Source organism: Tachysurus fulvidraco, chromosome 10 (assembly GCF_022655615.1).
Source record: "Tachysurus fulvidraco isolate hzauxx_2018 chromosome 10, HZAU_PFXX_2.0, whole genome shotgun sequence".
NCBI lineage: Eukaryota > Metazoa > Chordata > Actinopteri > Siluriformes > Bagridae > Tachysurus > Tachysurus fulvidraco.
Genome location: NC_062527.1, coordinates 2,994,350 through 3,018,707, shown reverse-complemented (window position 1 = coordinate 3,018,707; position 24,358 = coordinate 2,994,350). Strand labels below are relative to the sequence as shown.

Below are 24,358 nucleotides of genomic sequence, written 5' to 3'. Positions count from 1 at the left end.
ACATTTTAGAGCATAATGCCTCACTTTCACCACAAACCTATGTGTATTTGGAGTTGATCTTTTCTGGCTCAGCTGTGTCCGGCTCCCAGTTCAGTGACTTTTTGCCATAGGGCTGGATCACTGTGGAGAGCTGAACAATGTTTTTCATTGCCACACTCAGAACATTGGACTTGGACTTTGCAATTCTTTGCCATGTGCATAGATGAGGCACAGCATTTGAAGCAAATGTTGTTTTCTTTTACCAACGCTTTTCTCTCATCCAGTGATTTCATGCAAAACGTTCTACATTTTGGGAGATAATGAGCTTTTGATGTGTAGTTTGTCACTGTCTACTGTTTCGTTAACATGTGTTCGTATGTATCTGGATTGGAGCTAGAAACCAGCTCGGTTTTGTGCGCTGATATTTCTCTTTGACTCTGTTAAGTTTGACATGGTCTTTGGATGTGATTTTTGGGAATGAGTCTACTCTTTTAAAAAGTGTATCCTCGATCGCTTTAGCTGAGCCGTAACATTGTTCAAGTCTATTCCAAATCATCTCGAGACCTGCGACACGGTTATTAATGTGTATGGCTCTGATTTGCTCAGCGTGCACAGCAGATTCTTTACCGAGCCACTTTAACAATGAATCCATCTCCTCATTTGCTGTCAAGTCTAAACCACTGATTGCGTTATTGAAGGAGCACTTCCATGCTCTGACGTTTTGGGGCTTGTCATTAAACTAATTAATTAAAAGTAATTTTATCTCAAATGCAGCGTGAGATGCGTGCTGACATTGTCTACCGATTGTCACTTTCATTCAATAAAGTTGTGTTCGAAATTACGGCCACAATACCTAAATCGACACACTATAAACACTCAGAAATAATTACGATTACTGACAGATAATATTACACACTTTTTGACAACATTAAACAACTTTTGCATAACAGAACAGTTATATATATGACATTACTGTACAAATGAGTGTTTTTTTCATATATTTTTTGGTAAAAAGCTGGCAGCATCAGTATTTTTCTATAACTACAGCAATCGTACTGTAAAATACTGACAAAAAAGTAAACATATTTCCTTATTTTCTGCAAGTAAACAATAAAAATCCAGCTTTGTACAGTTTTATTAAATATAGGTGTATGTATGTGTGTGTGTGTGTGTGTGTGTGTGTGTGTGTGTGTGTGTGTGTGTGTGTGTGTGTGTGTGTGTGTGTGTGTGTGTCCTGTGAGCTAAAATAAATGAAAAGGTAGTTGAAAAAGAGAAAAATGAAGAGACTATTTTAAGTTGTGTGATACCTGTCTCCTATCTGCAAAATAATCAAAACACCTGTTACTTAGAGCTGTTGTCAACAATCCTCCTAATTTAACTCATACAACTCAAACACTCATTAAACAGAGATGTGAATGGAGGTTTTAATTTTAAACAGTTTGTTAATGCATTTATACCTGTATTCTGTGTGAAAGACTCATGAGAAAGAACAAGCTGGCGCTATTAGCTGCCGCTGCTCTGGGAAGAAATTTGAAAAAACCTATAGTGATTCATAATCGTCCTGCACTTATGAATGCATGGATGTATATATGAACTGTTTTTAAATTGATTTAAGGAGTCTGATTTCGGTATCCACGCTGATTTCGGCGGGTTTGTACGCTGGTTGATGTACCTGCGTACCTGTGACTGTTGATGCTCTCTGCGATTGCCGATTTGACTGCCATTGACAGTTATTGACTGTTCTTTGCAGTACTTCTTGCACACGGTACAACTATGAAGATCATTGAACTACTGGTGCGGATGAACTTCATCTGGGTTGTCCTTTCTGTAGTATACCACTCGGTAGCATGGACGACGCTCCAGTATTCTGCGGCGGAACTTATTCAGCTCCGTCTGCGTTCTTTTAATCTTCTGTCAGCTCCACATCTTCCCCTGGATATTGTGTACATACCACGTCGGAAATATATACATCGCGGGTCTCGGCGGGGTTATAACATCGATGGCTCAGGTCAAATACGGTCCTTTTGGTCATCTAAACCACGGCCGCTTAGGAGGCTTACACGGACTGTCAATCAAAGTGCATTAATTAATCCGGCCAGATCGGTTGGTAACGATTCTGGTAAAGACAATTTTTCCTTTGGATTGCTTAATATACGATCGCTTTCCACTAAAGGGCCCCTGGTGTACGATCTACTGTCTGACCGTGAGGTTGACTTTTTCTGTCTAACTGAAACTTGGCAGAAACCGAATGACGTTTTCCATCTAAACCAGTCTGTTCCCCCATGATATAGCTATGTTTGTAAATCTCGTGAAACGGGAAGGGGAGGTGGACTAGCAATACTTTATAAAAAGAAATTGAAAGTATCCCATTTAACTTTGTCTACATATTCTTCATAATTGCCATAAAAATCAATGGTGCGATTCCTGCCATCCTCATAACTATCTACCGCCCTCCCAAGAACAATAATGCCTTTTTAACTGAACTATCTGAACTCTTGATTTATCTATGTTCCATATCCTCAAATGTTATCCTTCTGGGTGATTTTAACATTCATGTAGATAATGTCAGTAATGCATCTACAAGCGAATTTTTATCATGTTTGGATTGCTTTGGTATACAACACTTTAATACACTGCCCACTCATACTAAGGGGCATACTCTTGATCTCATTTGCTGCTTTGGTATAACACATTTTAATTGTAATGTCTCTGATCTATCCATGTCAGATCACTTTCTGGTGTTATTTTATGCCAAACTAGCTATTTTTAAGGTAAACCTGTGTCGCCCGATTACATTTTGGAATATTAAGAATTGATTTGCCTACTTTTGCTGATGAACTTTCCATTTTCTCCAGTAAATCTGATTTCTCTACTGTTGATGAACTGGTAAAATGTTACGATGATGGACTGAGCATGATTTTAGATGAATTCGCACCTGTGAAAACTCGAACTGTCTCATTTATACATTCAGCTCCTTGGTTTACACCTGAACTGCGTGAACTTAAAACTAAAGGCCGTAGGTTAGAGCAGCTGTACGTCAGATCTGGCCTTACTGTTCATAAAGAAATGTATGCTGAACATATTCAAAATTATAAAAATGCACTGACTAAAGCTAAATCCGATTATTACTCCAACATAATTGGAGTTAGCAATGGGAACTCTAGGTCTCTTTTCTTGGTGGTAAACAATATTCTGAAACCACCTGATTGCCATCTGATATGTATTCTACTGACCTATGTGATCGCTTTTTGACTTTTTTTTATATCTAAGGTTGAGAATGTACATCGGCAATTACCTACTGGTACCCTTCACAATGATTCTTGTCAGTCTATCACTCACACACCTCCCCACTCTGTTTTCTCTAATTTTACACTACCAACTATCTCAGAGATAGTAGGTCTGATAGGTAAATCTAAATCTTCGACTTATCAGTTAGACCCTCTACCAACTCCTTTAGTAAAAGCTTGTTTACTGGCCCTCTTGCCATTGATTACCAAAATTGTTCATGCTTCACTTGGTTCTGGTTTTGTACCTCCATCTCTTAAATCTTCTATTATCACACCCATACATAAGAAACCAGGGGGTGATCCATTCAATTTTGAAAATTTACATCCTATTTCAAATTCACCATTTATCTCTAACGTACAGTAGTTGAAAAGTGTATTGCAACTCAAATTCATGAACATCTGTCCAATAATAACGTGTATGAAACGTTCCGATCTGGTTTTCGTCCTCACCACAGCACTGAGACTGCTCTTGTCAGAATAACCAATGATCTACTGTTGGCAGCTGACTACTTGTCCTTCTAGACTTGAGCGCTGCCTTTGATACTATCTCACATACTTATTGACAGATTAGTTTCCATTGGTATTACTGGCACTGTTCTGTTTTGTTTTAGGTCATATCTATCTGGGCACAGTCAGCGTATTCAATTAAATGGTTTTAGTTCAAGAACATCTACAGTCACCACTGGTGTTCCCCAGGGTTCTGTCTTGGGCCCACTTCTTTTCATTATATATATGCTTCCTCTTGGTGATATCTTAAGGAAATATGGTACTAATTTTCACTGCTATGCGGATGACACCCAACTCTACCTGTCTGCCAAACCCACTGGTACTTTTCCTCTGCCGTCTTTGTCAAGCTGTTTGGCTGAAATTAAAGACTGGCTCTCAGCGAACCTTTTGAAGGCAAATGGCAATAAAACTGAGGCTCTGCTTGTTGGCACTAGATCAATTGTGTCCAAATCTAACTGTTTCTCTTTACATATCGACAATACTGCAATCTGTCCTTCCTCTTAGGTTAAAAGTTTGGGTGTCAGGTAGCACACGATCTTTTAAAGCTCAAATTAATAATATCACACGGATTGCATACTTCCATTTGCACATTTCTCCGGTTCTCCAGCAATTGCATTGGCTTCCATTAAAATATAGAGTTCAGTTTAAAATCCTGCTACTCACTTATAAGGCACTTCATAACCTTGCACCACAATACCTTACTCGATTTCTCCAGGTTTACACTCCTCCACATGCACTCAGATCTTCATTTTCAAATTCTCTTGTGGTACCTCGGATTCAACTCACTATTATGGGTGCCAGATCTTTTAGTTATGTTGCCCCCCACCTATGGAATTCTCTTCCCCTCGATGTTCGCAATAGCGAGAGCTTGTTGACTTTTAAAATGCGTCTTAAGACTTATCTTTTTATACAGGCTTTCTTATGTTTTATTATGACTTAAATGCACTTTATATATATATGCTGTTTGTTTATGTGTTTTTTTTATGCAGTGACCTGTATATTGCTTGTAAGGTGACCTTGGGTGTTCTGAAAGGCGCCATGAAATAAAATGCATTATTATTATTATTATTATTATTATTATTATTATTATTATTATTATTATTATTATTATTATTATTATTATTATTATCAATGCATTTCATGAATAGCTTAAGAACAGAGAAAAAAACAACAGACACCGACGGATAACATTAGAATGTTTAATTGTTAAAAATGATATGGAATATTATCTACTATATAACCATCCACGTTGTCTGAGCTTCTTTTGTCTGTAGAGTTGGGCCTTTACACTGACATGGAGCTATTTCTCTTGATTTAATGGTACTGTGTGAAGCTGGATATTTCCAAAGCTCATTCTTAGTCTGAACACTGCATATACTGTAGCTATCAATGGCAAACCTATTATATTAAACACACAACCAAAAGCCAATAGTAAAAATGCTTATGTGTGTGTGTGTGTGTATTTATATATATATATATGTGTTTTTATATATATATATATATATATATATATATATATATATATATATATATATATATTGCATAGAATAAAAGCCATGCTGTATAGTATGCATATGTAAAACTCCGAGTCATAGATAATATTTATCATTAGAAAATGACCAGTTCAGAATTCACCCGACCACTTAGTGCGTTAGATAACATTTAGATAATTATGGATATCTCCAGTGGCATGATACATACATAAATTAATTCATGAACAATATATGTTAAAATTATGGGACATTGTCAAGCCCTTATCCGTTATTATTAAACCATTGTTAAAAACATTAATGACTTAAATAAAGTTATATAATAAAGTGATAACCACTTTACCTACAGAGATGTTGTGAAATAATAAACTGTACAAAAACAATTAATCTACATATCTGGTGGTTGATTGGTTTATAACACAAAGCTGATTTGACTGAAATATAAATATTATCTAGGTTTAGTGCCACTATGAAATACACAAACAAAACCTCTTAGACAGCAGGTTAATATTGCATGCAATACATTTTCAATTTCTTTGACATGAAAAAGAAAAGGCATTGGGAATAAAAGATATTGAAAGCAACACAATCATGCAATAAAATATTCATAATATTTACACTGTTATTAGTAATATTTCTCATCATACATCCACTTACCAACACATTCATAAGGCATGCCTTGAGTTGTCATTTTATATTTAATTTCACAAATACTTTCTTAACATCAATATTTGCAATGTCCAATATCTTAAACAACAAGCTTCTTTATGTTACGTTCAAATGGTCATGATATGAATGTCTTCATCTAAACAAAACAAACAAAAAAAGAGCAGAAAATAGAGGGTCACAAAGATAATCTCAGCATTTTTCACCAACATCAACAGCAGGCATTAAGGATGTTAGAACCTTTTCTTAGTTTTAATATTTGTAAATAACTTTATCTTTATAAGTACAATGTGGGAATATTTCACTTACTGTACTAGTGGTTTAATTTGTATTCCTTTGACGTAGGTTTTTGTCTTTGTGATTGTTAGTTGAATTTGTTTTCCTGGGAAACGACATAAGCATCGTTCAGCATTCACCAGCACAATAATATTACTGTATTACAAAGCTGTTACTAAGTTGTACCGAAATTGTCTTTAAAAATTGTAAAGGATATCAACTTTAATTAGGCTCATACATTAAATAAGAATCATAGTCACAAAGTTCCATGTCAAACTCAACCTGGTTTTCTGTATATTTTAAAACATAAAAATTATATCACAATAATCACAATAAATCAAAATAAGACCTTAAACTAAAGATAGTTTGTGAGATATGGAGTTGATTTGGACATAAGCTTAGATTTTTATTTATATAGTATATTTTTTATTTATAATGCCTTATATGGAATTTCATACTTAAAACAAAGGAGGACATCGGACCTTGGGTTATATAAAAATATATAAGTTTCTGGGGTGTGATAGGTACAGTAATAACACTAGTTAATAGTATATGAGAGCAAATGAATGGTCTGATACTTACATTGGCCCAGCTGATTCATCATCTTGAGCAGATTAGGAAATAGAACATTAAAATAGTTAGACAAGGAGCTTTGGCAACTTGTTTTTTATCAAAACTTACAGTACAAGCACAAACTATGACAGATTTAAAGGCATTACATCGTGTCAGATATGATCTAATGCACTAGACTCCGTCATGCACAATGTCAGTGATTATATCTTCAGGATGGTTAATAATGTGGGCTGCAGGTTAGTGAAATTGAAATATCATATTCACATTGAAAGACAAAAAAACAAACACTGTTTTTACATCATTCAAACAATGCTTTTAAAGGTATGATAGAAATGTCATTTTTGCCACATCGATAGTTTGTGTAAATGATTTACTTTGGCTTTCTTACACTTAGATTAAATGATGATAGCCTAATGTAAAGCATGTAGCAATATCATGCTCATGTCAACATACATATAACATTTGACCATGTAAGCAAGTAAATGAAATTTTCCATGATATCAGTTTAAATTCAAAACACAAACAAGGAAGATTTCATTTCAAATAAAGAGTCTAGCAGAAGACCAGTGGATTAAAGTGGCAAAAGATAATGCGGTATAGTGGAAAATGTCTGGAAGGACAGCAAACTTTAACACCATGCAGGTTCTCTCACTTACCACCCAGTGTTTTAGGTTATGCAAATCGGGGAGAGAAAGGTGTGTTATAGTATGAAAATAACTACAACTTCATATTATAAAATATAATTTCAAACAAAACATGACTTTTAGCCATCAGATGCCACTATCTAACAACACACCCTAGTGTGCAGCAAAGACCCCTGTAAATCCATTCAGGCCCATCGGTGTTACAAATCGGTGTAAATGGACCTCTGTCTTTAGGTTAGACCTCAGCATTATCAATAATTTAATGTTGACATTTGTTCTACTGGATTTAATCCACTTCACTGACCTCTATTTTATTGTGTGTGTGTGGGTGTGGGTGTGGGTGTGGGCTGGTCCTCCTTTATCTAAATTATTAAGTGATAATTAGTGTGATAGTATAGCAGTAAAGGTTCCACATATTATACTTTAAAAGGCCGTAAGGACAAAACAACGGTGTGATTATCATCACATTCCTGTCAAAGCAGTCCAAAGAAAGTCGGTTATAGAAAAATGTATATATCTGGATCAATTTTATTTTATTTTTATCCAAAATTTTCAACATAATGTACAAAGAATGGTTTCATGATTCCAACCCTGGTTTCACATATTCACATATTCACTCACCATCTAGAACGTCGTCAGGCTTCTTTTTTTTCTCATAGATAACAATGATGAGGACTAAAATGAGGACTTCAGCAACGACACCCAGGAAGGGCCAGAGGGGAGCCAGGTGACTCCGCACACGAAGCACTGAGACCATGACAGCAGAGCCAACACTATTAGTGGCATTGCACTCGTATTCTCCAGGATCGGAATTGATGTCCAATTTAATGATTGACAGCTCTGTGTAGTTGTCCTTGCTGCTAATGACAAAGCGGGAGTTGTTGACAATCTCCTGCAAGGTGATTTACAAGGATGATTAAGAACAATGTAATTCAAGAGGAAGTTACCAGGAATTATGTATCTGATGTCAGCAATTATGAATTTGTACTATTATGCTATTTTCTCATAAAATCAAAGCCTGTCCTCATATTTTTTTTAAATATGTGTAAATAAGGCGCTTTCAAAATCCAATCTCTATTCCATGCAGCAGCTTAAGCAATACACCAGGTAGAAGGGCAGCGGATCTCGGTTGTGAATGCAATAAGATGCATTGCAGATGTTGATGTTCTAATTAGAGTCTAGTTAGCCTGATATCTAATGGAAAATGCATTCCTCACATTCAACAGAGTAGCAGCAATGGACATGTATTGCTGCTTGGTTGAATTTAAAGAACAGTAAAAAAAAATATATTATTAAATTCATTCATATAATAAAAAAACTATGTGCTGCCTAGGTTTGATGCCCTTTTTTAAAATTCATCTGACACCATGTAGCTGGTCTTTACTGTCATTACCACAATATCCAAGATGTGATAGACTAGCTCTTGTTTGGTGTAATTCAATATTGCAGTGGGTTTTCAGCTCACAACTCTTTCCACAAGTTAAGTCGTTATAATTCTGAACAAATCAAGAGGGAACGCCATTATAAGTTTGAAATAAACCGAGGTAATATGCTGGAATAACAGTAAAACATACAGTAAAGACACCATTCTCTAGCCTGCGCCAATTCCAGACAGGATTAGGGTAGCCGACAGACTTGCAATATAGGACAGCATTTTCTCCCTCATTCTTATTCTCACTGCGCTTGTGTCCGGTGATGTCTGGAGCAGCTATGGGAGAAAAAAGGACATGAAAGGACATAAAACCTTTTTTTTGTAGTCTACACAAAATCCTTATTTTAATAAATGTATTGCACAGCCATCTATTTTTGACATTTCATGCAAAGTATGAAATATTTTACCCAGGTCATTTTATTTAGCTTTGTGATGATGTACAAATGTAAATACCAACAATGTCAAGGCCACCAGCCAAAATTTATCCAGAATAAAGGTTATAGGGAAATAAAGGAAAAGGAAAAAATATAATGCTTGACTGTGCAGTTTGTTCAACCTTTACTACATCCTCTATGTGAGCAATGGTGTACTGCAGAAACTTCCTGGAATCCTCTATATGTGTTTTTCTATATAAAAAGCATTACACAATCATCCTAGTGCGCATTCAGAGTAAGAGCAGGCTTTCAGTTGAATTTATTTGTCAGAAGAAAGACAAGGGTGTGTATATTTCTCACAACAATTCCAAAACAAAAAAAAAATCCTCACCAATTATTATAATATAATTATTTATTATTATACATTGTATTATACAATGTATAATAATATGTATAATACATTGTATTATACAATGAAGGTCTAAGTTCTGTTCATACTGTATGAGGAAAGGGAGTATTTGATCACCAACCCCTTAGAGAAGCCACAATATAGGTTCTGCAGAACAAAATATAACCAGAGAGAGAAACTCCTTTTCCATACCTAAATCTATTCTATAGTTTCAAAAAAGGTGGCATCTTATGGCACAAATCCTTACTTCCGCAGTATCTGAAGGAATCAAGAAAATTGTAGGACACAAAGAGAGAGAGCTACAGTAACAGTCATGGGAATTTATCCTGGACTCCATTTTAACGCCTTGTTTCATGACTTTGTCCTTTATTGACTGAACTACATGATTTTCAGCTTCTGTTTCTGACTGTTTCCTGTAAGCCATACAGAGCCAAAAAACATGTGATTAAGCTGATTATTAGCCCTAATTATATTTAGGTGCCAGGTTGAAATACATTGACACAGAATGGCCTATTTGAAAAGAGACATCTATAAAAAAAAAACATTAAAGTGCAATACAATTTTTAATCATTAACTAGATTTGTAAAGTTTGTCGCAACAAACTTTGATGTTGGCTTTGACGGTGCAAGTATTCGCAAAGGACGGTGTTTTTGGAGGCATGTAGACATACATGTAAGGATTAGTGTTGCTTTTGGAGGCAAGTGGACAGAAATCTAGGGTGCCAAAACATTTGGAGGTAAGTGGAGACAAGCATGTGACATCATCCAAAAACTCTTGAGGAAGTTCCCCTCATTTGTCTGAGTGTTTTGATATGTCACATGTCCATGTTGTGCTCATTTTTGATTTTCACATGAAATCACATGACGTCACGTGACGTGACCAGAATACTCTTGAGGCAGTTTACCTCATTGTGCTGAGTGTTTTGATATATCACATGCCCATGTTGTGCACATTTTTCTTTTCATGTGACATCATCAGAATACATGTGAGGAAGTTCTGAGTGTTTTGATATGTCACATGTTGTAAAAAGTTTTTTGATTTTGCATATTTTGGGGGCGGGGCTGCGGCACAATGGAAAGGCCAGTCGGTACACCAATTTAAACCTTTGTTCAGAGTATCACCCTAAAGGAGCTGGCCGAGTTTGGTGTAGAAAAGGTGTTGAAAGCTTGTCGAGTTATAAACCTCCAAAATTTATTGTATAATGGGAGTCTATGGGAAAAAAAGGCCATTTTGTGACCCAGTACCTGAAGTACCGGTACTCGGATCGCTTAGAAAAGTAATAGCAACAAACTTCAGACCAGGGTCTACGACATATCCAAATTTGGCGCATGTGGTTCAAAAGCCCTAGGAGGAGTTACTCTTGATAAATCTTTGTCTAAGCTTAAATAGGAAAACAGAATGTTGGCTTCTACAAAGCGACATAATAACGCTACAGTATTTGTATCCTTGGAGAAACCATACAGAGAGAAACCATTAAAACTGTAAAAAACAAGCAACCTTAATCTTTTTAAGTTGGGAAAATCCTACCTTTCACTTCAATTGTGGCATTCGCAGTTGAACTGTCATCAAATGTGTACACACACGTATACTCTCCAGCATCATCTACCCTTGGTTTAAGGATACTGTATATAAGAAATAGTTTAGTTAATGGCATTAGAGTACTACTGTCAGCTCTGTAAGCTGGTGTTTCAACACAATGTTTGGAGCAGTTGCTGCATTCTGTGACATTGAAATGTGTGACACAGATTACATGTATACATAGGTTACTGTATATATATAGGTTATAGGGTATACATATAAAGGTTATATGCAAAATTAAAAATGTTCTGACTAGCCCCTTCTACTGCTACCTAAATCCTGATTTTTTTTTTCTTTCTCATTTAACCTTTCATTGAGCCCTTAAGTCCTGTGGATAAAAAAATATTTCGTTTTATGATAAAGGGAAACAGTGAGAATTGATTTCGGTGATGGTTCCCTCTAATGTAAAAAAAGATCCACTCTATGCTAGAGAAAAAGATCCACTCTATGCTAGAGAAATGCACCCCCACAGAATCACAAAGCCAGCACGATTTTACTTACATTTGTCAGTTGACTGTATAAAACATGTTTTAACATGAAACCAATGGCTTGTGTGCAGCTGATGTACAGTAAGCTATTTTTATTCCCAGAACGAGTGTAAATCAAGGCAGCATTTAAACCATTCCTTGGGTTAGGGTTAGGGTTAGTTATTAATAAGTCAGAGTTATAAAAAGAACTTTTTGAATCTGTGGTGTTCATGTGCTTTAAAAATCCTCAGAAAAAAAAATTGCCGGTTGTGTCGGAGTCTCCAAATATCAGAGAGCCAAAAAAAGTGTAAAGCTGTGCTAATGTGAACTGCTGTGAAAGGTTGAATATTAATTCCATGATTTTAGCTATAAATGTTCTTGCTTTGTGCACCAGGTTATTAGATTATTGTAACCTGATAAATCGATATTTTAAAATATGAAACCAGGAGTACTTTAGGTAAGGATCAGCAGTGTTTCTGACTAGAAGATCGAAGCAGTTGACTAAAAAAATAAATCATATCAGATATACAGCTGTATTGCTCTTTTTAGCATAAGTACTTATTTTAAGAGCCAATTATATTTACTTAATTATACTTTTCTATGTATGTTTTTTTTTTATTCTATACTGAATGGTAGTAGAAAAGCCTCATACGTCTTGTCCTGGCTGACACTAATAGCTATTCCGTCCTAGCTTCATGGTCTCTGAGGTAAAGAGGTAATCAAGATCAAAGATTTTAGCAAAAGGTAACAAGGTGGGAATCTAATAGAGTGCAATGAATAAATGAATGTAGGGACTTATATTATGTTTAGTATGATAATTTGCAGATTGATAAATATTTTGCCATTATTTACAGTAAATGATACATAATTTATAGTGTGCACTGCCTACATGTGCTCAGTGTCCCTCAGCACTTTCCGGGTCCCTTGGATCTCTTCTCCATTCTTCATCCAATAGCTATTAGGTTGAATGTTTGGGGAGGAAGTCAGGTTACACTGGAGTGTGATCGGTGGCCCATGGGGTTCTGTTAGGATGATGTGGTCTGAAGAATTGATTGATTTCTCTGGAAACAAATGTAAGACAAAAGAAAGTAATTTCTAACTTTATTTGTATTGATATAGCCCTGTTAACTCATATTCTGCAAATGATTCTGCAATTTTAAATGCATGTGTGAGAAATACACACAATGTTAATAAAATATATGTAACAAGGAAAATCTTTGGGTTATTTTATGTGTTCAAAGTAATGTCTAATGTACTGTACCTTCTCTGTTTTTTGTAATCAGGCATGCCAGACCATCAAATTCATATATGATTTATTGAACATCTTTTTCCAAAAATCTCATTCATCTGGAAAGGATTTGGGAACATGGTTGTGTCTTATTATGCAGTATTAATGAGGTCAGGCACTGACGTTGGGGAAGGAGGACTGGTGCACAGTCAGCATTCCCAAAGGTGTTCACTAAGGTTGAGGTTAGCACTCTGTGTAGGACACTTTAGCTCTTCCACTGCAACCTTGCAAACCATGTTTTTACAGTATGTACTAAACTTTGCACAGAAGTATTGTCATACTAAACCGAGATTAACCCTTTAGCTCCACTGAAATGAAACTACAATGCTACATCAGAATCCTATACAACTGTGTGCTTCCAACATTGTGGCAACAGTTTGGGGCGAAGGGACAGATATTGGTGTGATCAGGTGTCAACAATCTGTTGACTACTGTATGTAATGTATCCCAGACAGCCACAGAAAGTCTCACCAACTCTCCTTTCACCGGCAAGAATTATTTTTGTTTTTTTATTATCTAACAAACTTAGTTGCTTCTATTTCCCAGGTATAAATTATTAATTGAAACCACAGAATCCCTGACCAGAATAAAGCACTTACTGATAATTAATGAATGACCATGGTATCACAAGCAGCACACTGTTTCCACTCCAATGCTTGACTGTTCATAAATGTGTAATTTCTTTGTACATGACATTTATCTGACCACGACTTCCCAAAAAACATGAAAATCACTTGCTCACTTGTGTTATTTTTTCTTTTCACATCCTCAAGAGCAAATTCTGTGATTATAACAAAACAGTCCAAACACCATGGTTACAGCCATCACCACCAAGTGACAGTGCTCAAGCCATAGCTCTGTGAATCATGTTATGTTACTTCACTTAAAATTAGGAGATTGTGAACACAATGATTTTAAGATGTCGGACTACTGTACATGCGGTAAGCACAATGTTAACTAATTTGTAGTTAGCTGAGCTCATTTATGTGGTTATTATTATACGTATAGAACATTCTGGGAAAATGTAAATAAATGTAAAGAAAAAGCATCGATTATTTCATGTAAACAAACCCTATACAACATCAGAATTATAACATAGCGATCAACACGCAGCCCTTAAACAATAGTAACAAAAGAATATGATATTTGATAAGATTTTTTTATTAAGATATTTAATTAAGATATTGATAAGATATTTGATAATAACAAAATCATCCCAGTTATGGTTAACTGTAGCATTAACTTTTTAAAAACAAATCTGTATACACATTTAGATAAAAATGTGGATCTTTAGAGTATAAACTACAGATGCAAAGGAAGCTGAGCTCCTGATAAGCATGTAGCCTCGTTTTGTAAGCCATCGTGTAACCAGATAGTCCAAAGTGGACAGTCTTCTCCATCCAATTAACACCATCTCCTTTTGTGTTATTAATCTTTTGGGTAGTTGCATTGTTCAGTCAGAACAGTCACCTCAGGATTGCTCATTTGGGATATATATACACACATATTTAAATATATCTAATATTAATCTTGAATTTTTGTATTATATTTATCTCTATATTAACTTTCTGTTTTATGTTTATGTACCGTAAAGCTGCTTTGAGACAAAGTCCACTGTTAAAAGGGCTATACAAAAAAACGGGCCAAGTTAAAAATAACTCACAAAAATATCATTTTTATGGTATCCATTTATAAGATTATGCTAATTTTTATTTTCTAATTATTGATTTATTGTAAGGGGCATAGTGACTTAGTGGTTAGCACATTCGCCTCACACCTCCAGGGTTCTGGGTTCGATTCCCACCTCCGCCTTGTGTGTGTGGAGTTTGCATGTTCTCCCCGTGCCTCGGGGGTTTCCTCCGGGTACTCCGGTTTCCTGTCCTCGTCCAAAGACATGCATGGTAGGTTGATTGGCATCTCTGGAAAATTGTCCGTAGTGTGAGTGAATGAGAGTGTGTGTGTGTGTGTGCCCTGCGATGGGTTGGCACTCCGTCCAGGGTGTATCCTGCCTTGATGCACGATGACGCCTGAGATAGGCACAGGCTCCCCGTGACCCGAGTAGTTCGGATAAGCGGTAGAAAATGAATGAATGAATGAATGAATGATTTATTGTCTTATTACCTAAATATGTGTTAACGCAAAGTGATTTAGCTTCCCTCTCTTTTGTTCTCTGTCCATTCACTTTATGAGGATGCTGTATCTTCATCAGTAATGCAACAACCATAAAATGTGATGCAACTTCTCTTCAATATATCAAGTTAAATGATGGATTCGCATTTCTCTTTAGTCACTACATTCACAAAATCCCAGAACCCTCTGAAGTGAATTGCATGATGTCCAGCTCTTTAATTGTCAGACACTCCCTGATATCTTCTTTACATTTTTCTAACCACCAGCTTGTGGATTATGAAATCGTTGGAACTGTGAGATTTAGAGGGGATGATATATTCAGGGGTTCAACAATGTCTACAGAACTCAATTTTCTAGGTCTAGGATGTTCCATTGATGAGGCATACATGATGAAAGCTACAGGTCTGACACACAAAAGTAGATAAAAAATAATGGCATTAGTTTGATATGTTGTGCTGATGGACATATGTTGTTTGTTTAATTGCCCTGCTGGAAAAAGTGCATCACTTGGACCACAATATCACAGTAGAGACAAAGTTTCTGTTATGCAGGACCTTTACGATTATCTACTGTATTAAGATGGATGACTTGGGAGAAGTGGGAAACATTGCAAGGACATATGGAGGACAATTGTGTTTTTAAAATTAAACAACAATTTGTATTTAGAAATATGAGGCCCTTCAAATTCAAGTCCATGGATGAATCATGATGTCACTGAATAATGCTTCTGCTTCTAGACTGCTCTGATGTTCCATGTTTCATTGAGACATCTACCTACTCTTGTGTGTGGGTGTGCTCTGAAAGATGACCTCTGTTTCCATAGTAGCACCCTACAGCAACAGAGCAGGTAGGACCCATCATCAGGGGAAGACACACTTTCCACACAAAGCCACCACCCCATTTAGCTACTCGATATTCATAGTAAAATAATTACTACTCTTAAGGCAACAAACATTTATGTGCATAATTTGTTAAAAGAATAGGTATTAGTGCACATTTAACTGGCTAAATTAAACAGGTATCAAGAAAGAGCCAGCAAACAGTAGCAGACAGCGTATTCGTCAGCAGAGATCAGAAGGTTAAATTTCAGCACACTACGAGGAGCTGTTGATGATACATTAAGACCCTCAGATGACGCTGCAGCTCTAAAGATATTAAAGCCATATAATTTTATCGTATGCTTATAATGAAGTTAATTGAGAGAGAAGACTGTTAAGGTTTTGTTGGATTTGGAAAACTGAAAATCCTATATTCCTATATTGCAATATTATATCTAATTATAAACGTTTTGGGAGCTCTACCTTTCCACTAGAGAACACGATGTACATTCCCATCTCACTTTTTTCAATTAATAAAGGTTCTGCTCCCACCACCTCACTGTCTTCCCCCTAAACTCTGCAATACTTACTGAAGAGTGTTGAAGTTCAGGGTGTGTTCTATACTCCCTTTTACTTTACTAGGGAAAGAGGTGGATGTGGGGATGGGGATGATTCCCATTTACATATTCATTGAATTTCCACTTGACATTTAGCAGCTGCTGTATATTTTTCTCTTTTCTCATATTTTTTTAAAAAAAAGTTATCTTGTAAAAGAACCAAAGTGAATATGTAAATGATTATATATGATTGTATAATTTTGCTGGGTTAATTCCCTAATTTAATATTACCCAAATCCTGAGTTGACAGTCCAAACCGAATGCAGGGTTTTACCCAGAACCTGGGTTCTTACTTACACATTTTTATTTTCCTTGAGCACTGAAATCCATTTGGCATCATTGCTGGGCATGAATAAGCACTGATATGTGATATGATCAACATGATGATTTACTGACTACTTTAAATGACTATTATTATTATTATTATTATTATTATTATTATTATTATTATTATTATTATTATTACCAGTAGTGGTAACAGCAGAAGATAAACCAGCACACAGTGGACAAATTATGCAATACATCACTTAAATAATACAGCAGGTTTTCTGTCCAACCCTTACCCAGGCTATAGGTTGTTTTCAACCAAGAATATGTTCACAAATCTTTAATAAACTTGTTTTCAACAAATTACATCAAATCATTTGCACAAATGTCCTGAAAATAACCTTTTTGAGTTGGAAAATCGTATGAGGTCTGGAGAGTAAGGAGGTCAGGTTGCAGGTTTGCATGTAGTAGGTCTAATAGATACATACAGTATGAGTGGATCCAGCTTGAAAGGAACAGAATTCTGAACCTTGTTCTGAAGAATTCTGTTGCCTTCATGGTGGGAAAGAAAGCCTTGTTCAAACAAATAGGTCGATGCATTTGTGCTTAACTGTGTGTGAAAAGATGGAAGAAATTACTATCTTAGTGAATTTACTGACAATCTATTCAGGTGTTGCAACCTGATATCACTGAAAATGTTAAATTGCATTAGGTTGTATAATATGGTTGTATAATGAGGTCAACAGACATTCTGCAAACATCTTAATTGGTTTGTAGTTTTTTTACACAAGAATCCTACAGAAATTTTATATTCTCACAGTACTGCAGTAGAGCAGTGAAAAAAAGGGCCTAAAAGGGCCACCTGAACACATTCACCAGGTTTAACACCAGATGCCTCGTCATCTAGAGATACATTAGTAATTAAATGGGTAGTGCAATCGCTCGTTAATTTGCGAATCGTTTAACAAATCCGAAGTGCTGACGATATTTCTTATGCTCCACTGCGGAGGCTGTAAGAGGACCACCAGGACGACCACCAGGAGGACCACCAGAAGGATGCTCAACTGCTGCAGCGCCTCTCTATAAATAGCAACATGCAGCAGATCGAGCTGCTATTTTCGGTGCTGCAGGGAGCCTGTGCACAAGTACTTATCTCAGCTTAACATCATTTTCATTTTCAACAAACACTTTATATTCAGTGCAGGCCGTGGGATAAGGATGTGTTCTAAAGCCCATGTGACGTATGGAGATAACGCATAGTTCAATCCCGTGTGTGACAGTCTGTCTTATTCAATTCAGTTAATATGGAGCTGTAAAAGATCTGAAACCTAAGCATTTTGTGACCAAATCTATGCTTTTAATGTTTTCTCGCTTATTTCATGTCGCAAGACGCATATAATTAATTAACATGTATCTTTTTTCCCCATTAAAATAGCTAGTGAGTTATATTGAGTTACATTTGTACTGTACATTTGACAAAAATGAAAGAAGGTATGACAAAAAAAATCATCTGGCGTCTTGACCGAAAAGGTCGTCGCCATCATCATCATAAGGACACTGAGCAAAAACAGAACACGTAACCTGGCAGCCACAAGACATTTACATAGATAATAAACAAGCGTCACCGTTCAGTGCAGTCACCGCAAGCAGCACCGCCACTCCGAACACCAGCATCACTCGAGTCCCCGAAACAGACATCTTCTGTCTCGTCTGGCAGGTACAGACTATCTATGTACTATGCGTCTGGAACTGTTCGCCGGGTTTAGCAGCGAGCTGATGATAAAGATAGGCTCGTTATTGCGCAAACCTGAATCGGGTCACTGAGCGCGCTGGTCGCCTAGCAGCGGTAAGCAGAGAGCACCTGCTCCATCCACCCTGTGTGAAACCCGAGAGCGCAGCATCACACCACAGCCTTCTCTCGCCAAGTCCCGCGATACTTTCTCGCGTCTCGTGGACTGCTTACAATTTATATCAATTTACATTTACACAAAGAGAAACCATTCATAAGCAGAAGAACCGAATATTATATAGAATGTATAGAATTATTGATCTAAAACATACCGGTTACATCATTAGGCAAACAAATGATGAACTGGAAAAGTATTATTTTAAACATTAACATTTAAAAGAATAGCATAAAATATTATGCAAACACTATATTAAGTTATTTATTTTATGCTATTGTGTTAATATAAATTTCTAGTGTTTATCCAGCCTTTTTTTTTTAGGTCATCATAAACCGTATGACGTCACCTCTAGGCCAAGTGACATAGAGCCTTGGCCAAGGTCTTCTTGCTACAATATTTTTCATGTCATATGTCATATGAAAAAGAATTGTCCTTTTTCGTTATATTAACATGTTAATTACTTCAGGATAGTATGTAGTTATTCAAAAATAATACTTATCTATCAACTTAACATGTTTTGCCATCAAGTTGACATTCATCTAGTTATTTTGACTTAAGATTCATCATTCTTCCACCAAACTATAACACCATTATATTGAATGCTAACTGCATAATAAGGCTGCCGGCTGCTTCACAGATTGCAAGCATGGATTCCATTTAACAACTGGCTGTGAAAGTTTTAAAATATGTTGAAATGCTAGTTGCTATTTTGATTTAGCAACTCATTATTTTCAAGATATGATTCTGCAATTCAACGTAATAGTTTGCTTTTACAAATGTACTGTAAGGTTTCAAGTTATTTCTTTAATTTAAGATTTGTATCATGCCATTTGGATTCATTGCTTTTGAATATTAAATAATGGGTGGGATATACAATAAATTGCCTTTCCATCAAGTCCTACACTGAAAAAATGAATATGTGGTAGTTCAAATGAAGATAATTAATTATGTATAGTTAACCTAAAATTATTAAGTTTCTCATCAATATGTGGTTTCATTGCTTATACTGAACCTATTTGGTAGAGTTATGTAGAGTGATGGCAATCATGTAAAGTAAACCTTACCTTTATTAATTACCTTATCTTACACATTAACATTACCTTAATGTGATTATAACATGTCGAGTAGAATGACAATGTGGTGGAATCGATTTTATTCAAGGCTTTGAAAATACACAATCAAAATCATGTTGGATGTACAAAAACAAAAATAATAATGTAATTAATATAAATCACATAAAGTAAAACATAAACATTAATTAAATTCAGTCAGGGTTTTTTTTTCAGAGTATAGGAGCCCTTTGTACTTATACAATAATTTTTGACTCATTTGTTGCTATAATATATATTGCTTGGGATTTAGTAAGAATTACTGCACTACAGAGAACTTCCTAAGGGCAAAAAATCTACCATTAGTTTAGGTTTAGCATAATCAGCTGATCAGTGGATAAATACATACATCAAGACAAATACATTTTTCTTGATAATCAAGATATAAATCTAAAATTTATTAGATGGTTCAGACTCAATTTAACTCCTACATCTATAAATAAGTGCATCTTTCACCTTTCAAAATTCACACTTGATTTTTTTTTAAGGATTAATTTAAAAAAAAGACATCTTAGCAACAAAAATGTTAGCCAGCCACTGACCAACAGAGCTCCCAGCAATGTGAGTATAACATCCACAGAGTGATAGGTAATCCAGGACATCCTAAAAGACTGTGTGCGTAAGTGAGGAGCACCTCCATTCCTTATGACATATTCAATCCAGAAGACGGCAAGATCAAGAGGCTTTATGGGCTGGTCATGATGCAGTCGAGACAACCTCTGCATATTCTCTTTGTAAGATGGATTATACAGCACCTCCTTTAATGCCTCTAAAAATACAGAGCTGTCCAATGCAGAAATATCCAGTACTCGAGCTGCTCCCTTTTTTCTCATCCTTGACAGGTTATCGGGTTGGTCAAATGCTATAGGTAGACCTAAAATGGGAACGCCATGATAGATAGCCTCCTGAATACCATTGGTTCCTCCATGAGCTACAAAGACCTTAGTCTTTGTGTGTCCGAGGAGGTCATTCTGTGGCATCCAGTCCACTAGCAACGTGTTATTGCCAAGAGTAGAAGGTCGAGGTCCAGTGTGTCTCCAAATGACTTTCTGAGGCAGTTGTGCAAAGGCAGCTGCTATCTCATCTGCAATGTCACCCGCAAGTTCTCCAAAAAGAGATCCCAGAGACATTATGATGACCCCATGTTTCCCTGAACTCTGGACAAACTTTTCTATATCATCAGGAAGTGGTTTGGAGGGCTTGCACTGGAAGCCACCCATATAGATCACATTTGGCATTGTGGGTCGTGGAAATTCAAAAATAAAGTCATTTCGCATGAGCCAAATATCTGCATTCTGAAGAATGGAAAAATAGTCTACATCAGGTCCAAAGTATTTCTGACAGAAAGCCTTGTAAGGTTGGCCAAAATGTTTAGCTTGTTGATAGTAAGTGATGAAGTAACTGAACACATTTATGACTCTCTGTATAAAAGTCATTTTGTCTGTTAGCTCTGCTCCAGGAACAGGTACATAAGACAGAGGAGAGGGAGCAATGGCAAAATGGCCCTCTCCAAGAATAGTCCATCGAACATTGAACACAAGAGGGAGGCCAAGTTTGTGTGCTAATAGCATACCACCTCCCATAGCAGGGTCTGCTAAAACCATATCAAATTTAGCTTGCTGCAAAGATTTCATTAGAGTCTCATTTTCAAAGATCATGGCAGTTATGTTGCAAATTTTCTCATGAATCTCAGAAAACTTTTTCAAGACCTCCATTCCAAACATAATTTTGCCCCAAGAGGATCTTTGTTGTTGTCGCACTTGTAGTGAAGCAGCAACAAAAGTTGCAAAAAAGTCATCATCAAATGTTCCCACATCAACAGTGATGAATTTGTAGTAGGGTGACTCTTCTTTAATGTACAAACTGTCTGAACTTCGAATCACTGTAATGTTGTGTCCTTTTGAATATAATTCCATAATGAGAACTTTCATATTAATCCAGTGGCTTCCATCAACTGGAAATACCAAAATCTTACCAGAATAGACCCCACATGAAACAGACAGCAGGAACAAAACTGTGAGAAGCGTTGAGTAATGCATCTTCCTTCACAACCTACAGAAGAAAAGAACAATATGCTTAATTGTTATACATTGCTTCTTAAAAAGAAAATATAAATATGCAAAGAAATGCTATGAAGCAGAGATGCCTTCAAATATTAGGAGAATTAAATGCTTCTACACAGAGATATATACTGTATATATCATTAAGAATGTTTTACTTTTCACTTTCTTTCTTTTTTTGCAGAGAAACAGCAAATTTCTATTACAATGAAGACTTTTGAACAATATTTTATATATAAGTATATATATAAACTTCACATCTTCTCATTCAGAGATGATCCTGAAGTATTTACAGTAACGTGACAGGCAGAGAAAGCACAGTAGGTAGATTAATAAAAGCAATTGTTAATATGTAAAAATAAGATGAAATACATTGCCATTGATTCAGTCAGTCCTGAAACAATGGAGTCCTTAAAAACCTACTAATATATTAATTTACCTAAAATGTTTTAATCCTGAATTGTTTGCTTGATCTAATGCAGCTTAATTAATAAACATAGTAATTAGCCAAGGTTAGCCATAGTGTTGTCCAGCAAAATAAATTTTTTATCAGAAATTGTTGACTTCTACTTGTAGATGTGCCATAACCTGGAAAATACTAGGAAGTAGGAGTGGTATATAAAAAAAAATTACTTCATTGTAAGTTTTTACTCCAGAAATCACTTTTAGGAGAGTTGCCAAGTGCTTACCTGAGTAAAAGCAAATCTCATGGGTTGCTCAGAATTACAGTATTGTATGAAAATCCTTGAGGAAATGAATACGACCACACCGTTTGAATATGTAAATGAAAAGCCAGTGTGAATGAACCTAAGAAGTATAAACAGTACCTCTGAATGTCCAAAGATCATGTTCTTTGTAGTAGAAATGGTGAAACTTCTGATATGTTTTATAGCTTTAAAGCCATTCAGTTCATTATGTTGCGTAAATGATAAACGGTTATGTATTTCTTCAGGATTTGTTATCTACACAAACCTCGTCCAGAGCATGTATTTGTTCATACATCTAAACTATTAATATTATCATTATTGTCATGAAAATAAAATGTTGTTTAATCCAGAATTTCAAAGGTACGAGCTCAAGTTACTTTTCAAACAATCCCCTCAACGATGACCTGGAAAATAAATGGTGCAATCAGGTCCATCCATCCATCCATCTTCTACCGCTTATCCGGGGACGGGTCGCGGGGGCAGCAGTCTAAGCAGGGATGCCCAGACTTCCCTCTCCCCAGAACGGGAGAAATAAGGGGTTTAAAACAAAATGTAACTTAAACTAAATTTGGGGGACATTCTCAGTGCTAGAGGCACACTAGTCTAACGTCCACGTCTAACCATCATACATCATAAATATATACGGATACTTTTACTAAATTCATCTGCCCATTTTTAGACTCATACTGTAGTAAAATCTATATAACCTCAAGCTTGCATACTTAATCTTTTTTGTGCCAAAGCACCGATATGTTTACTGATGCAAATTTGTTACAGATACCAAACAGCTGATTTGATTTGGACCTGTATGTTTGTCTCCCAAACCATTTAAGTATCTGTCATTTAAACGACTCTCTCCTTTTCCCTGCTTTGGTGCTCCTGTTTCCTGCTTGTCCCTGCACTGCTCCTTCTCTCTGTTCTGTTTAACTTTTTATTCACGTTCTTTGCCAGTTCTCTGGCTGCTATATCCCTCCTATCAAAAAAGTTACTTATTTAGTTATTTCATTTGAATAATTTCATACACATGCATGTGAAAATTTGAGAACAAAATATCAATTGTGTGATTATGAATTTTATTTTTCAGTTCATGTTAACACTTTTGCCTCACACCTCCAGGGTTGGGGGTTCGATTCCCGCCTCCACCTTGTGTGTGTGGAGTTTGTATGTTCTCCTCGTGCCTCGGGGGTTTCCTCCGGGTACTCGGGTTTCTTCCCCCGGTCCAAAGACATGCATGGTAGGTTGACTGACATCTCTGGAAACTTGTCCGTAGTGTGTGTGTGTGAGTGAATGAGTGTGTGTGTGTGTGCCCTGTGATGGGTTGGCACTCCGTCCAGGATGTATCCTGCCTTGATGCCCGATGACGCCTGAGATACGCACAGGCTCCCCGTGACCCGAGAAGTTCGGATAAGCGGTAGAAAATGAATGAATGAACGTTAGCTACAGGACACAAGCTTAAAAAAAGAGCAACATTGCAGTGTCACGTTTATAACATGATAGAGTTAACTGAACACACATTTTTACACATTTTTGTTGAATGCCACAGTGATACAGTAGATAGTGTCACAGTACCACCTTGTAAAACTTCCAAAGGATGTTTAGTCAAATTTGAATGACTATGGACTTACAGACTAATGCGTTATTCAAAGTGTATTTGTGTATTGCACCCTCTGACCAGAACAAATCAGGTACTAAAGATTAATAAATGAATAAATTGATATTTATTAGACGTTTTTGCTCCTGACTGTGGGAAAATACTTAAATCAACTCAGAATA

The 24,358-nt window shown here is 36.2% G+C and overlaps 2 protein-coding genes across 3 annotated transcripts; both read right to left on the bottom strand.

Moving 5' to 3' along the window:
* Positions 1-5,942: 5,942 nt before the first annotated feature.
* On the bottom strand, positions 5,943-18,729 carry LOC113654066 (neuroplastin-like). 2 transcript variants are annotated; one of them, XM_027164026.2, is made up of 8 exons: positions 18,428-18,729; positions 12,572-12,743; positions 11,165-11,259; positions 8,997-9,130; positions 8,044-8,314; positions 6,788-6,809; positions 6,239-6,311; positions 5,943-6,068 (listed from the first exon to the last, which is right to left on the bottom strand). In XM_027164026.2, the coding sequence occupies exons 1-7, from the start codon at positions 18,498-18,500 to the stop codon at positions 6,251-6,253; spliced, it is 828 nt and encodes a 275-aa protein (XP_027019827.1). In that variant the 5' UTR covers positions 18,501-18,729; the 3' UTR covers positions 5,943-6,068; positions 6,239-6,250. The 2 variants fall into 2 exon arrangements, with proteins under 2 accessions (XP_027019827.1, XP_027019828.1); XM_027164027.2 differs by having other exon boundaries at positions 6,788-6,797; positions 18,428-18,726.
* Positions 18,730-20,270: 1,541 nt separating this feature from the next.
* LOC113654065 (UDP-glucuronosyltransferase 2A2-like) lies at positions 20,271-22,688 on the bottom strand. Its single transcript, XM_047819770.1, has 2 exons — positions 22,568-22,688; positions 20,271-21,870 (listed from the first exon to the last, which is right to left on the bottom strand). The coding sequence occupies exon 2, from the start codon at positions 21,855-21,857 to the stop codon at positions 20,271-20,273; it is 1,587 nt and encodes a 528-aa protein (XP_047675726.1). The 5' UTR covers positions 21,858-21,870; positions 22,568-22,688.
* Between the last annotated feature and the right edge of the window lie 1,670 nt (positions 22,689-24,358).